The 12,581-nt window shown below is 41.2% G+C and overlaps 1 protein-coding gene across 7 annotated transcripts in view; it reads right to left on the bottom strand.

The window, feature by feature from the left end:
- The window catches only part of acaca (acetyl-CoA carboxylase alpha), a 30,704-nt gene extending 18,359 nt beyond the window's left edge, over nt 1-12,345 (bottom strand). For 3 of the 7 annotated variants that reach the window (XM_026327769.2, XM_026327771.2, XM_026327770.2), the window contains exons 1-27: nt 11,791-12,088; nt 11,124-11,382; nt 9,345-9,477; nt 9,000-9,138; nt 8,751-8,860; nt 8,571-8,652; nt 8,380-8,478; nt 8,031-8,137; nt 7,812-7,922; nt 7,498-7,707; nt 7,209-7,379; nt 6,535-6,696; nt 6,140-6,303; nt 5,858-6,008; nt 5,530-5,633; nt 5,196-5,423; nt 4,857-5,007; nt 4,623-4,757; nt 3,969-4,115; nt 3,636-3,824; nt 2,859-2,959; nt 2,655-2,743; nt 2,293-2,417; nt 1,457-1,570; nt 917-1,030; nt 729-818; nt 508-626 (exon numbers count right to left, since the gene is read on the bottom strand). In XM_026327769.2, coding sequence (XP_026183554.1) covers nt 508-626; nt 729-818; nt 917-1,030; nt 1,457-1,570; nt 2,293-2,417; nt 2,655-2,743; nt 2,859-2,959; nt 3,636-3,824; nt 3,969-4,115; nt 4,623-4,757; nt 4,857-5,007; nt 5,196-5,423; nt 5,530-5,633; nt 5,858-6,008; nt 6,140-6,303; nt 6,535-6,696; nt 7,209-7,379; nt 7,498-7,707; nt 7,812-7,922; nt 8,031-8,137; nt 8,380-8,478; nt 8,571-8,652; nt 8,751-8,860; nt 9,000-9,138; nt 9,345-9,477; nt 11,124-11,382; nt 11,791-11,866 — 3,680 coding nt within the window. In that variant the 5' untranslated portion in view covers nt 11,867-12,088. Of the gene's footprint in view, nt 1-507; nt 627-728; nt 819-916; nt 1,031-1,456; nt 1,571-2,292; nt 2,418-2,654; nt 2,744-2,858; nt 2,960-3,635; nt 3,825-3,968; nt 4,116-4,622; nt 4,758-4,856; nt 5,008-5,195; nt 5,424-5,529; nt 5,634-5,857; nt 6,009-6,139; nt 6,304-6,534; nt 6,697-7,208; nt 7,380-7,497; nt 7,708-7,811; nt 7,923-8,030; nt 8,138-8,379; nt 8,479-8,570; nt 8,653-8,750; nt 8,861-8,999; nt 9,139-9,344; nt 9,478-11,123; nt 11,383-11,790; nt 12,090-12,165 lie in introns of those variants that run through there. The other 4 variants (XM_026327766.2, XM_026327767.2, XM_026327768.1 and 1 more) reach the window with 3 other exon arrangements.
- Between the last annotated feature and the right edge of the window lie 236 nt (nt 12,346-12,581).

Below are 12,581 nucleotides of genomic sequence, written 5' to 3'. Positions count from 1 at the left end.
AAGCTGGGAATATTGTTGCTCATTGCTCGAAACATTTATGACAAACCAAGAAAAGTATTTTTACTCTTTTACTCCCTTCTTTTACACATATAGCATTTGCATGGGGAACAAAGACGAAAAATGAAAAGGTAACTGGTATGGGAAGAGAGGAACCATGGCACCCTGGAGGATGAACCACCATGAACTAAGTGGTTTCTAGATGTTCAAATTACACATTTTGTGTAACCACAACTCATCTCAAATAATGCTGATAATTCTGAGGAAGGTGGCATTGAGCCAAACAACAGAAGACAGCTAGAGGTGTTGTTGCTAAAATACTGTATATAGTAAACTGACATAAAGCTGGGATCAAATATATTGTGGTTCTGCCAGTGTCACTGCCAATAATGGAAACCACCTATTGTAAATATTAAATTCAGTAACGTCCACAGTGCCGTTTAAGGGGGGAGCAGAAGGGCAGGAGATGCACAGCTGGTGAGCAATGTGGGCATTTCGCACATGTGATACCTGTTGGGATGTGAGGTGGGGAGCATGAACTGGAACTCTACTACACACGTGTTGTCCTTTAGCTGTCGATGCTGAACACTGTTGAGCTCATAGGCAATGTATGCTCTGCGAACATACACCTGTATTTAAGTGATATGAAGAATGAGAAAATATTAGTTATGTGAAATGAATGCATTTTTTTATTAAAATGGAATTTGTGAACTGTTTATTGTTCCTCTCACCTCGAGTGCTGCCATCCTGACTACCTGATTACTGTGGTAGAAGAAGTTGGGCAGAACATCAAAGATGGATGTCTCTGAAAGGATTAATTTCTAAAAAAATAAATAAAATACAAACAAAAATAGGCCATCATAAACATTTCATGTTAATTTTCAGAGCAGTAAATAACCTTGTGGCTTTCATTACCTACCTGCAGGTTCTCAATGCAAAATTGGTGTCCATACATATCAATGGCAGAGAGGAAGATGGACTCCACCTGGTTGTGACGGAGCTCATAAGAGGGAAGGTGTGACGCTATCAGCACCTGGATGAATGGTACTTCAAGTATAAGATTGCAAGCAGTACATATGTATCATTTTAATTGTGACAGATCCTCTGTCTCTATACAGTTTGATCATTTAAAGGTTCAATGTGTGAAGTGGAGAGTGAACAGTGACATCTGGTGGTGAAACGCTCACTGTGGATCACAGATGTTCAATAATTACTTTGCACTGTTACAGTTAAACTTAAGGCAAATTAAGCCTGAGTTTATCCAGATTTCTAACAGGTTTTATGTGAACATGTTTAACATTTCTGTCTGTAAATTCATGATGACAAGACACCTAACCTTTATAGCTACTGTTTTCTACTGCTTGTAAAAGCATTGTAAACACTAAATTAAATAGTGATTTCATTTCATTTCATTTAGTGTTTTCAGATATTTGAAAGGAATTTGTAAACCACGTCTGACCTGTCGAGCACGCAGCGCCACCTTGGCATTGGTGGTCTTGCTGAGCTGGGTAAGTTCGGTCAATATGGCCATCAGTTCATCTGTGAGTGTGGGATCACGTCCACACAGCTGGTCCTAGACAAGAAATTATTATTATAATAATTTCATACCACAAACATGTTTCTTTTTTTAAAAGAGACTAGAACAATTGAAATAAAAACATTGATATTAGATAATTATCACAACCTTCACCACCCAAAAAGCATAACAACACATTTAGACTTTTAGTTAATATGTTAATCAGTATTTACATTACATTTACTGTGCAGATGAAAATGACATTATAGAGTTACTTACCTTATTAGGCAATAATGCGTAAAGTAAATTCATAACAAGCATGTAATAAGCAATTCATAATAGATCGCTTTTTATCAAATGCGGGCAGTCGTGGCCTAATGGATAGAGAGTTGGACTTATAACCCGACTTATAACGGCATCGAAAGTCGCAGGTCCGAGTCTCAGGACCGGCAGAAATTGTCGGCAGGGCGGAGTGAATAGCCAGTGTTCTCTCCACCTTCAATACCACGACTGAAGTGAGACCCTTGAGCAAGTGAACCCCAAACTGCTCCCCAAGAGCCGCAGCAATGGCTCTCTGTGTGTGTGTGTTCACTGCTGTGTGCGCGCTTGGGTGGGTTAAATGCAGAGTGGAATTTCTCAGTTTGGGATGAATAAAGTTCTTAATCTTATATCACACATTGCTAGTGCGTATACAGTACAAATAAACATGCACAGACCGTAAACACTGAAAAAGAAGTTTTCAAAGGGAAATCTGTCACTGTGTAAGGAGGGACACTTACAATTAGCATGGTGACCAGTAGGTTCTTCTTGGTGACTTGGGCATGGGAGAAAATATAGTTGAGCACATTGGCCATGTCACCTTTGTTTTCCTCACGCAGTGCAAACACACACTTGTCATAGTGTCCTGTTAACAAGGAAGCAAATAAAAGCTTTGGTAAATACTGTACAGGGGAACTGCAGAGTCGGAGGCTGAAGAGTTTATTGTGAAAGTGCGCCACCAAAAGGAGAGAAAGTAACTGCAATTATTCTGAAAGATTGGGAGTAAATGTTTCTGAAAACCATGTTAGCCTTGCACTCAGAAACGTGCCACCACAGTAAATCTCTAAAACTAGTAACATTGTGTGTTGCTACTGTTCCTCACCGTTCTGAAACTGGATCTCTACTTTCAGGTATTGTCTGAGCAAATCCATAACCACTGCCTTCATGTGACCTCGAATGCCGCTGCGATACCTGTTGAGGACAAAAGTGACACAAAGTTGACTGCAATATACTTTAAAGTTCATATAAAAATACATCATGGACAATTCTAGTCTAATCAAATTTAGTTATAGACTTTGAAGCTTACTTCTGCACAAGCTGAACAATGCTTTGTGTGTTCATAAAAAAGACTTCTCTCTCTGATTTCTTGTTAAGAGTAGCAGCATGGCTGTCCAGGATATTTGCAATCTAGAAACAAAGGAGATAAACCACATAAGCATGTAATCCCAACAACAGCAGACTCATGAGCATTTAATCCCAGTGGCGCTGATGACCTCTCACTTAGTCTAGTCCGATTATAGTGAAACTTCATACAGGTACAAGTAACGGCAGATCCTAACAGGATATGAAATTTGTGATAAAAACTTAGTAAAGTATCAGAACTGTGTGAACTTTTTTATGTAAATCAAAACTATGCGTGAATATAACATTCATAAAATATCCATAAATGTCTTTTGTCTAAATGTCACGCATAGAAAATATATCTTTTCGTATTATGGAGTAATTTATGCAAGATACACTACACACACAGCTCTGTGTCCTTCATTCAGGGGAGATTATATTGATTACACACAGATAACTGTATCCTTCTTATCCTTTACTTACTATGCTGTCACTCTGATATACATTTTGAAATTATTTGTTTGCAAAATAAACTACACAAAAAGCCCAGGAGGTTGGTGCAACATTTTTTTCTGCCAACTAGAAAACTGGAGAGCATCTGAATCCTACTGTCAGAACATAGTCACTCTAAAACAATACCAACTATCCCTTAAGAATGATCATTACTCTAAGATTAAAAATTAGCTAGAAATAGAACTCTATGGGGAGTAGTTTGTATGGTGTGAGCATGTGTTACAGGCACCTGCTGGCTGGGGAACTGGCAGAGCACTGAGGTGATGTTGCTGGCATACTGAGCCATCTCCTTTTTGATGGCCTTCTCCACACCAGGGGGAATGCGACCTGACACACTAGTCATGATGTCTTGAAGTTCCAGGAGTGGCAAAGAGGGATCACGCATAGTTTTCATCAGCCTCTCCACCCACTCTTTCAACTAGTAAAAATTAAAAATAAATAAATATATATATATATATATATACACACACATATACACACACACACACACATACATTTTAAGGAACTGCTTACAGTGATAAAGATGATATTGTTGTGTACCAAGATGTGTATGAATTCTTGCCTTAGTGCTGAAAAAAGGTTCAGGAAGGCAGTAGCCACTCATGATGTGAACAAGGTGGTCCAGTGTGTTGTGGAAGACTCTGTGTAGCTTCTCCCCTCTCAGAGCTACTGCCTGGATAGAAGGCAGTGCCCCTGTGTAGAGATCCGCCTACAAGACAAACAATACCTCTTATGCACAGTCTGCAACATTGTTGTTCCTTGGCCATTGTTTCATACACAGGCATTGAGTTGTGTGGTCTAGAGGGACAGAGTGGCCATATTCTGAAATAATCAGAAGAAGAAATGTGCATTTACCCTGAATAATGTCCAAGAGAGAAACCAAAAACATGTAGACCGCTTTTTTATTCTTTGGGCATTGTTACCTAACCCATAGCATTAAGCCTGCCTCCTGACAATAACTGGGTTCAGATATGTTCTAAAGATCATCATCACATATATTCATCTTTGCTTACAGCCTTATCTACCTGCCACACTGCCATTTTGACTATAAATTGATTTGTCTTTAAGACAAATGTACACATGACATGTAAATAACTTCAAAAACAACAACTGATATTTTAAACTAAAGAAATATTACAAATCACAGTTCACTTTGTACCAGGCACACAGAATTCCATAGAGTGTACCTGTACTATATTAGTCAGCAACACAGTACCTGTTGTACTCTGCTTGGGTCATCCAGCTGCAATTTTGCAATGACACAACCAGGTTCCAGTGCTGCCCCAGCCCTCTTCACATAGTGAATACAGCCAGACTCTGCTGCTGTAAGGGTCATTACCATCTTCATCACCTGGAAGTTAAAAGCCCAGAGTTTAGATGTATACAATCCCTTCAACACAAAGTCTGAAATGATGCCATCTTTCTCGTGAACAGCATGGACATGCCGTACCTCTATCTCAGCATAGCACTGGGCAGCAAACACATGCCCACCATCCTCGACTGTGTACTGAATGAGTTTTCCCGCTGATGGAGAACGCAGCAGAGAAGGATCATTCTCCTTTTCAAAGACACACGTTTTGTTCCCAATTGTGATGCGATACCTGTAGAGAAAACAGATATTTAATTTCCATAAATCTGTTAACCAAGGCAAGAAATTTCCAGACAATGAATTAACAAAATTAAGATGTGTTATTTCATTATCTGTTATTTAACTTTCATTCTGTTCTGTGTTGCAGCAACTGCTAAATTGGTGGTTATAATTTCCTAAGTGAGATTTATTTTCTCTTACCTGTCCACCTCCTCTTTCATGTAGGTAGTGTAACTGCTGCCATCATAGGACAGCAAAAGACCCCCATCACTGAGCCGATGGACGTCCACCTCAGCTGAGGAGTTGTTCATGATGACCACATAGGAGTTGGGAGACTGGCGTGTCACTGTCAGGACGTACTTAGTGCCTTCATAGATCAGCTCTACATCCACAGTGTTGAGTAGTGTGTGTGCTGGAAGTACCTGGCCCCTGGTCAAAGAGTAGTGTGTGTCTCATATTTCATATTCTGGAAAACATTATTCTACTGAGTTTCTGCTTATGGACATGGGTTATTAATGCATGGAATATCTATTACCTTTCCAGAGAATGCAGGAAGTTAGATACACTATTCCTTAGATTGACATCTGCCACATGAAGAGCCCCACTCACAATCCCCAGCATTGTATCGGGACGCTCTGCCTGCACACCACATACACTTTACTGCTTTGCAAGAAAAACATCAAACATTTAAGCACACATTCAAAATTGATGGTGCCAAGAGGAGAAGCCACAAGGTATTGCTATTATCTCAACACTTGGGGGTAGTGCAGTGTCAGTATATTAAACATTTCTTTTCTTAAAGTTTTCTTAAAGAAAATTCAGTGAAAGACTGGTTACAGCTGGAACACTTCTGCATACTGTACCTGCATCTTCTCTGAGATAAGCCTGTCCAGCCAGCCTGTATCGATGCTGTTGTGCTGAAAGCTTTCAGTCTCCAACAGCTTAATGAGGTATTCCACTGTGGTCCTGAAGTCTCCTCTGATAGACAACTCCTTTAAAGCCACCACCATGTTGCTAGAAAAATTTTAAGACAAAAATCACATCAACTATAAAAACTTCTGATAAATACATTAAAAAAAAAAATCAGCAGTAAATAAAAGGTTTTTAAATGAGCTCCTTGACAAGTTTTCAAAACGTATACTCACGAGATGGCTTCTTCACGATTTTCTCCCCAGGAGAAGCAGTGTCCAAACTGAGAGTCTGCATACTCATGGAGTCCTCCAGCAGCTGCAACACTGAAGTAGCCCCACACGTTCTTATTGCTGCGGAAATTCAACTCTTGCACTGTTCCGGAGCTTGGCTTAAAACCCTGCCATTGGACAAGCATATTTCATCCTCTCATAAGCTGAACCAAAAACCACTATCTGACACTAATTTTCACATTGAGATAAGGTAAACACTCGAGAGAAGAAAATGTTTTATGGTATAATTGAATTACTAAGTATAAATTTGACAGAATAAAAAGGAACAGAACCCCAAAGGAAATCACAGACTTTGTGTAATCTTAATATTTTGTGTACCAGGAGAAAGTGAAGTGTACCTCATCTGGATTTTCACTGGTAATACGTGCTGCAATGACATGGCCTCGCGGGGAAGGACTTGTTGACAGATCCTCAAAATTAATGGAGGAATCTCCCCAGGGCTGGACCCCATAAAGCATCCTGATGTCTTTGATCCGGTGAAGAGGGATACCCATAGCAATCTGACGAAAGGTTACATGCACAAGTCTTGAACTGACAAATATAAAATATTAAGGAATTGGCAGACAGGCCTTGAACAAACAGGTTTAACAATATATTACAGCACATATACAGATTATGGATGTATTAGCTCTAAAGGGTGATTTCTATTGTTGCCAGTAAAATGATACAATTGTTTCCAGAGAGAAAGTGTCACTCCCACAGCGACACCCAATCAGCTAAACTAGACAGCAACAATTCCCTTCAGCTTAAATGCCCCTGACCTATATTCACACTGCAGAACAGCCCACATGACCCATTGTTGCTATAACCACTTGATCTACTAAAACATTTCTGCATATTGCCTCATTCTTTTGCAGTTGGTTGCCATGGTAAAGGGGGTGGGATCCAATACATGACAGTGAAGGCGGTGAAGCGTGACTGAATGCTACTGGATCAGCGCAGATTCAAACCTATCAAAAGTGATCTAAGAATGTGCCATTTCCAGCAGCGCAGACGTGTGAGTGGGACTGACCTGCAGCTGGGCAGCAGGCAAGTTGACATCAGCCACCATCTCAGTACAGGGGTGTTCCACCTGTAGACGAGGGTTGAGCTCCAGAAAGTAGAAACTGCCATCTTGGCTGTACAGGTACTCCACTGTGCCTGCACTGACGTACCCCACCATCTTAGCCAGTCTGACTGCACACTGAGGAGAAAGGTCAAGTCTAATCATATTAAGGCTCGTATACGTTGTAATATTCTATTAATCTGAGTCTAACTTGATCAGTTATATACATGTGTGTAAGCAATGTTAGACAGCGTACCCTTTCCATATCCTCAAACACATCAGAAGTGGCAATGGTAGCAGGAGCCTCCTCTATAATTTTCTGGTGCCGTCGCTGGACAGAACAGTCTCTTCCAAACAGGGAAATGGCATTGCCATACTGATCAGCCAAGATCTGAACCTCCAAGTGTCGAGCATGCTTGGCTAGCTGCATGATGAAAATAGGTGATCCTGGAACTTCTGCCTGAACCTGGAAAACAAAACAAGAAAGTAAAATGTTACAGTCAACAAATGCAAAAAAAATAAAAAATTACCAATTATTTTCCCATATAATGTTTTAAAGTTTCCACTGACCTGCCTGAAAAGGTTAGGGAAGTCATCAGCAGCGTTGACCTTACGGATGCCTTTTCCTCCACCTCCCTCTGAGGCTTTCACCATTACAGGGTAGCCAATTTTCTCTGCAGCCTGGTAATAGAAAAATACAACTGTCTACTATACATGCAACTATGTACAGTATACTAAAGCATACATGACATCTATTACATATTACTGTCAGCTAGATAACACGCTTACTTTCAGGCCTTCCTCTATATCCTGGATGCAGCCAAGCTCATAGACATCATGAGGTACATTGATGATACGCTTCTTCTGGTTGTTTTCTGTCCACTCTACTGTCAGGCCTGAGAAACACAAGCAGATAACATTCAGGATCAATTTCCGTGACACTGTGTTAAGATTTTTCTTTTTTTAAAATCTTCAAACACCTGCAATTTGCAATACTGCTAAAAGCAAACACCCACAGTACTACACAAGGTTTGAATTTGAAGCAATGTAGAAACCTTGACTATTTACTTTTCCCTATCTAATCATAAAGAGCGTCAAAAGAAGATTATCTTTGGATACCACATGATCTTTGACCTACCTGTTCCACTCCAAGGCAAGGTTGGAATGCCAGCTGTTTGAGCCACGACAGAAGAAGCAATCTTGTCTCCTAGAGCCCACATAGCTTGACTTGGAGGACCTAAGGACAGAGTAAACATACTTTATTCAAGTAATGTGAAGGTTTGCTAAAAGGGCAACAAAGTGACAGATAAATTAAGAAACTTCCCTTACCCATGAAAGCAATGCCATGCTTTTGAAGCAGCTCTGGGAGTTTGGGGTTCTCTGATGCATGACCCCATCCAGCCCATACCGCCTGTAAAGTGAGAAAAAAAAAGGGGGGGGGGTTTAATTAATATTAAAGTTAGTAATAAAAGTGGGAACTTTAAAGAGAAATTATTATTATGGTAGTACCTGAACAGGTATGCGTTTAGCAATGTCTAGAATTAGTTCGACATTGGCATAGTTGTTGTTGTTAGTCCCTCCTGGCACTGGCACATAATGATCTGCCATCTTGATGTACTCTGTGAACAATGTGTGACATTAATTTAAAGCATGTAGCCTTCAACTGTCCAGCATCAGGACATAAGCTGAGTCTGACACATCAGCTGATGCACTTATTCAGGTGTTTCACATGCTGAGTGAAATCACACAAAAGCTCACCTGCATTGGCCTTCAGGTCCTCTGGGGTCACCATAACGACAAAGCGGATTGCCCTTTCATTACGAAACATCTCATAGGCCCAGCGGCGGATGGAGCGCATGCATTTAACCGCTGCAATGCCATTGTTGGCGATAAGCACCTGGAAAGGCAAGACTGTTGTGTTATTAATGCTGACTTACACACATGGGTAAAAATACAGCATTGATAATGGTTGATCTAATCATGTTACATCTTGAAAATTAAGTAAATATAGCTAGAGAACCATGAACTTTATTATCCTATACAATCTCTGATAATGACACGATTGACATTTTTGTCAAGACAGTGGTAAATAAAAATCATCACCTTCTCGATGACCCTGTTACCACCAAAGCGGGTGACAAATTCAGCAGGAGAGGCTACAGTGAAGTCCCTCTGCAGATCAATTCGCCGGCGATCTCTGCCTTGTTTCACCAGGTGCAGCCCTGACATGCTTGGTCTGTTTTAAAAAAACAAAGAATCCATATATAGGTCCTTCTTAACACCTGTAGTTGTGGACAGAACAGGGTACAAAGTAGTCAAGCTAATGACGAACAGATAAGAACTCGTGCTATCATTTAGTGTAGAAAGCATTTCATGATATAAATCTTACGATAACAATTTAGAAACTAAACTGGCAGAAGGATGGCATCAGACCTCAATCATTACGTAGAAGCTGTGCTTTAAAATTGGTTCATCTAAATCTATGACAGCAATAAATATTACAGAAAACTGGCTTATGATCGGAATGATAGTAACAACTTCAGGGTTAGGTGTGATTGACAAAGTCATAAAGATATATTTCAGGATAAAACAGTCTGCTTATAGAAGAACTGCTGAGCAAGATGAACATGCTGTGCAAAAGCTCTGAAATATGTTTACATGCTTGGGCAAGCGCCTCCAACAGAACTTATTACTCATGCTCCACCCCAACAGGAACCATTTGGGGGGAGGGGGGGGGATATGAGCTGAGGGCGCGGTAGCGCCTCGGCTCGTTTGGCTGGCTGGCTACTGTGGCCTGACACTGTATTATTGCATCACTATAGGGGTTACAGACATACGGCAAAACAGCTCCCACTGAATGGAGGAATTAGACTCATTGGAACTCTGAGTTTTGTTTTGTTTTTTTTTTTGTCGTGTGAGAGACGAAATCAGAAAGAAGCAGAACATGCCGCCCCCCAACAATCCTGTATTTCCAGTTTTAAGAACTGTTCTCCCACTTCTTTCATCCTATTTGCCCTTGTGAAACTAATCACACAAAACCAGATTGGACAAAGAAATGATTGAGCTGATGCCTTACACATATGACGTTCTAAAATCATAACAAAGCAAATCAGCAGGCAAAATGCACCACTACACACACACAGATGGTTGTACACTACAAGGATACAAACCAAATATAGAATAGAAACAAAATATACAGTAGAAAATCTGAAAATGTTTAAACTCAGTCAAATGGAAAACAAGAGTCATGTAAATATTGGAAAGATATTCTGTTACCTACCGTACATCCACCATGACTTTCTTATTTGAATCTCAAATACAGAAACCCAAATCTGATGTGGGGAAAATATATTTCACAAGCGCCCGTCTGTTAAAGTGACAGTAAAATGAGATGTCTGAGGAGCTCGATGAAAGAGCTTTGGCTGGCAGAGAGACTAAAGACTGCTGCAAGCTTTAAACAAAGTTTTGTCGCAGCTGAATAGCTCCATTCAACAGTCAGATTCAGACTTCTCGTGTGTGAACATTTTCCATTTATCCCAAACCAACATTCTGAAATTTATGCCTACCCTCGAGGCCAACCTCACAGACTCTGGACACAGGGAAACCTTTTAGCAGTGTGCTGCTAGGTCAATCACATTTTTTCACATGTGCTGTCAAAAAGGACTACCCAGTGAAGAAGTGCAGAACAGAGAGTACTCCAGGTAAAAAGGCAGTATTCCTTCATATCTGTACTGTATCTCAAATTTCCAGGCCCAGTGGCCCCTCAGAAAAAAAAAAAAAAAACCTAACTATTTCTGCCCTTAAAGGTAATGTCTTTACTATATGTAAAACTGTCCGAAAATGTCCATCATAGGCAATGGAACAAAATACTAGTATTCTAACCTTAGATTGTGCATGGAGCCATCAATGTGGTCAAAGCCCATTTCAGAGGTGCTGTCTGAGCTACAGGAGGATGGTGACAAGGAGCGAGGCGTCTTTCCCTCCAGCTGCATGTCCGGCTTCCCTTGGATTTCATCCTCCGAATTCTCCTCCGATACTGATCCCACGATGAAGTGAGAGTGTATCGTCGCAGCAGCTGGGTTCTTCTTGGCAGCACCGCTCTGTTGTGCCATGGCTGGGCGACAGGAACAGGCTGCAAACACTTACAAGAACCAGAACATGGGAGGCAACAGTTATAAACGAGATACGGAGTCCAAAATTCAGGGTACAGTGTGACATGAGATTACCTTGGCTACCATGCGATACTGTTTGACATATTGCAAAAGTGGATTACATAAACCTAAGAATCCTGATAATACATATTGCAACACATGCACCTGGATGAAATAATGACTTCTGCGTGAATGGCTGCTCATACTGGGACCAGTCATCACACAGCCACAAGTAGGTAAAGCACTGGTTTGCTCTACACATCTTATTGAAAAAGACTAAAACTACCTACTCAACACAGTGTTATTTAACGTTACGCTGTGGAAGCTGTTACAATGACACGTTTCCTCTACCTGCTCGCCCACGCGGACAGAGCAGTCTCAGGTATGGCACACCTTACCTATGGAGAGCTGCCTGCGGGACCAGAAAAACAAGCCGAGCACTGCAGCAACTGCAAACGTGAGCCAGGGGAACATCCCAAACTAGCAGCCACAGCTGAACTACACCATTAACGGAGTGAAAGCTCAGTCTCAGGCCATATGATTTACGACATGCCTGCTTTTTCCTGCCCAGCGTTACCTCAGCTAACTTACTGACAGTCACCTGTCCGGTCAGAGCTGAGGCGCGGATGCTAATAACCGGCAGCTAACACGGTAACGCTGCAGCTGAGCGCGGTGCCGGCCGGCGTTACGTTCCCGTCCTGCAGCGTGCTCCAAACTAACCACAGACCGGTAACACGACCCGACATAAACACCAGGGCTAACCAGCGACTCACCGGCGGAGACGAACCGACACGTAATCCTGACGACGGTGAACTCGACGGGTTAATTGAGTCTATCGGACATCTCCGGCTCCGGTGATGATGGGAAAGCAGAAATCACATCATGATGAGGTCACACAGCGGCAACAGACGCTTTAACAGCAGAGAGTGGGGTGATGTGACGATGCGCAGGCAGGTTACTCCGGGACAATAACCTCTGACCCCGGCTTCCGCTATAGAAATAGGTTAGGTAGAAAAGACTCCGCATCCAAGCCGCAACAAATGGCAGGCGGTCACTAATATAAAAATATAAATACTGTATATTGTTTTATATACAATGACTATGAAACAATTATGTGGATTTTTTTAAAAATGGTGAATGTAATGTTAGAAAAACAGCAAGAAATTGCTATTTTATGGTGAGGATGATA

This window comes from Mastacembelus armatus, chromosome 14 (genome assembly GCF_900324485.2).
Source record: "Mastacembelus armatus chromosome 14, fMasArm1.2, whole genome shotgun sequence".
NCBI lineage: Eukaryota > Metazoa > Chordata > Actinopteri > Synbranchiformes > Mastacembelidae > Mastacembelus > Mastacembelus armatus.
Note: the sequence above shows the minus strand (reverse complement) of the source record. Positions and strands in the feature narration are given on the sequence as shown.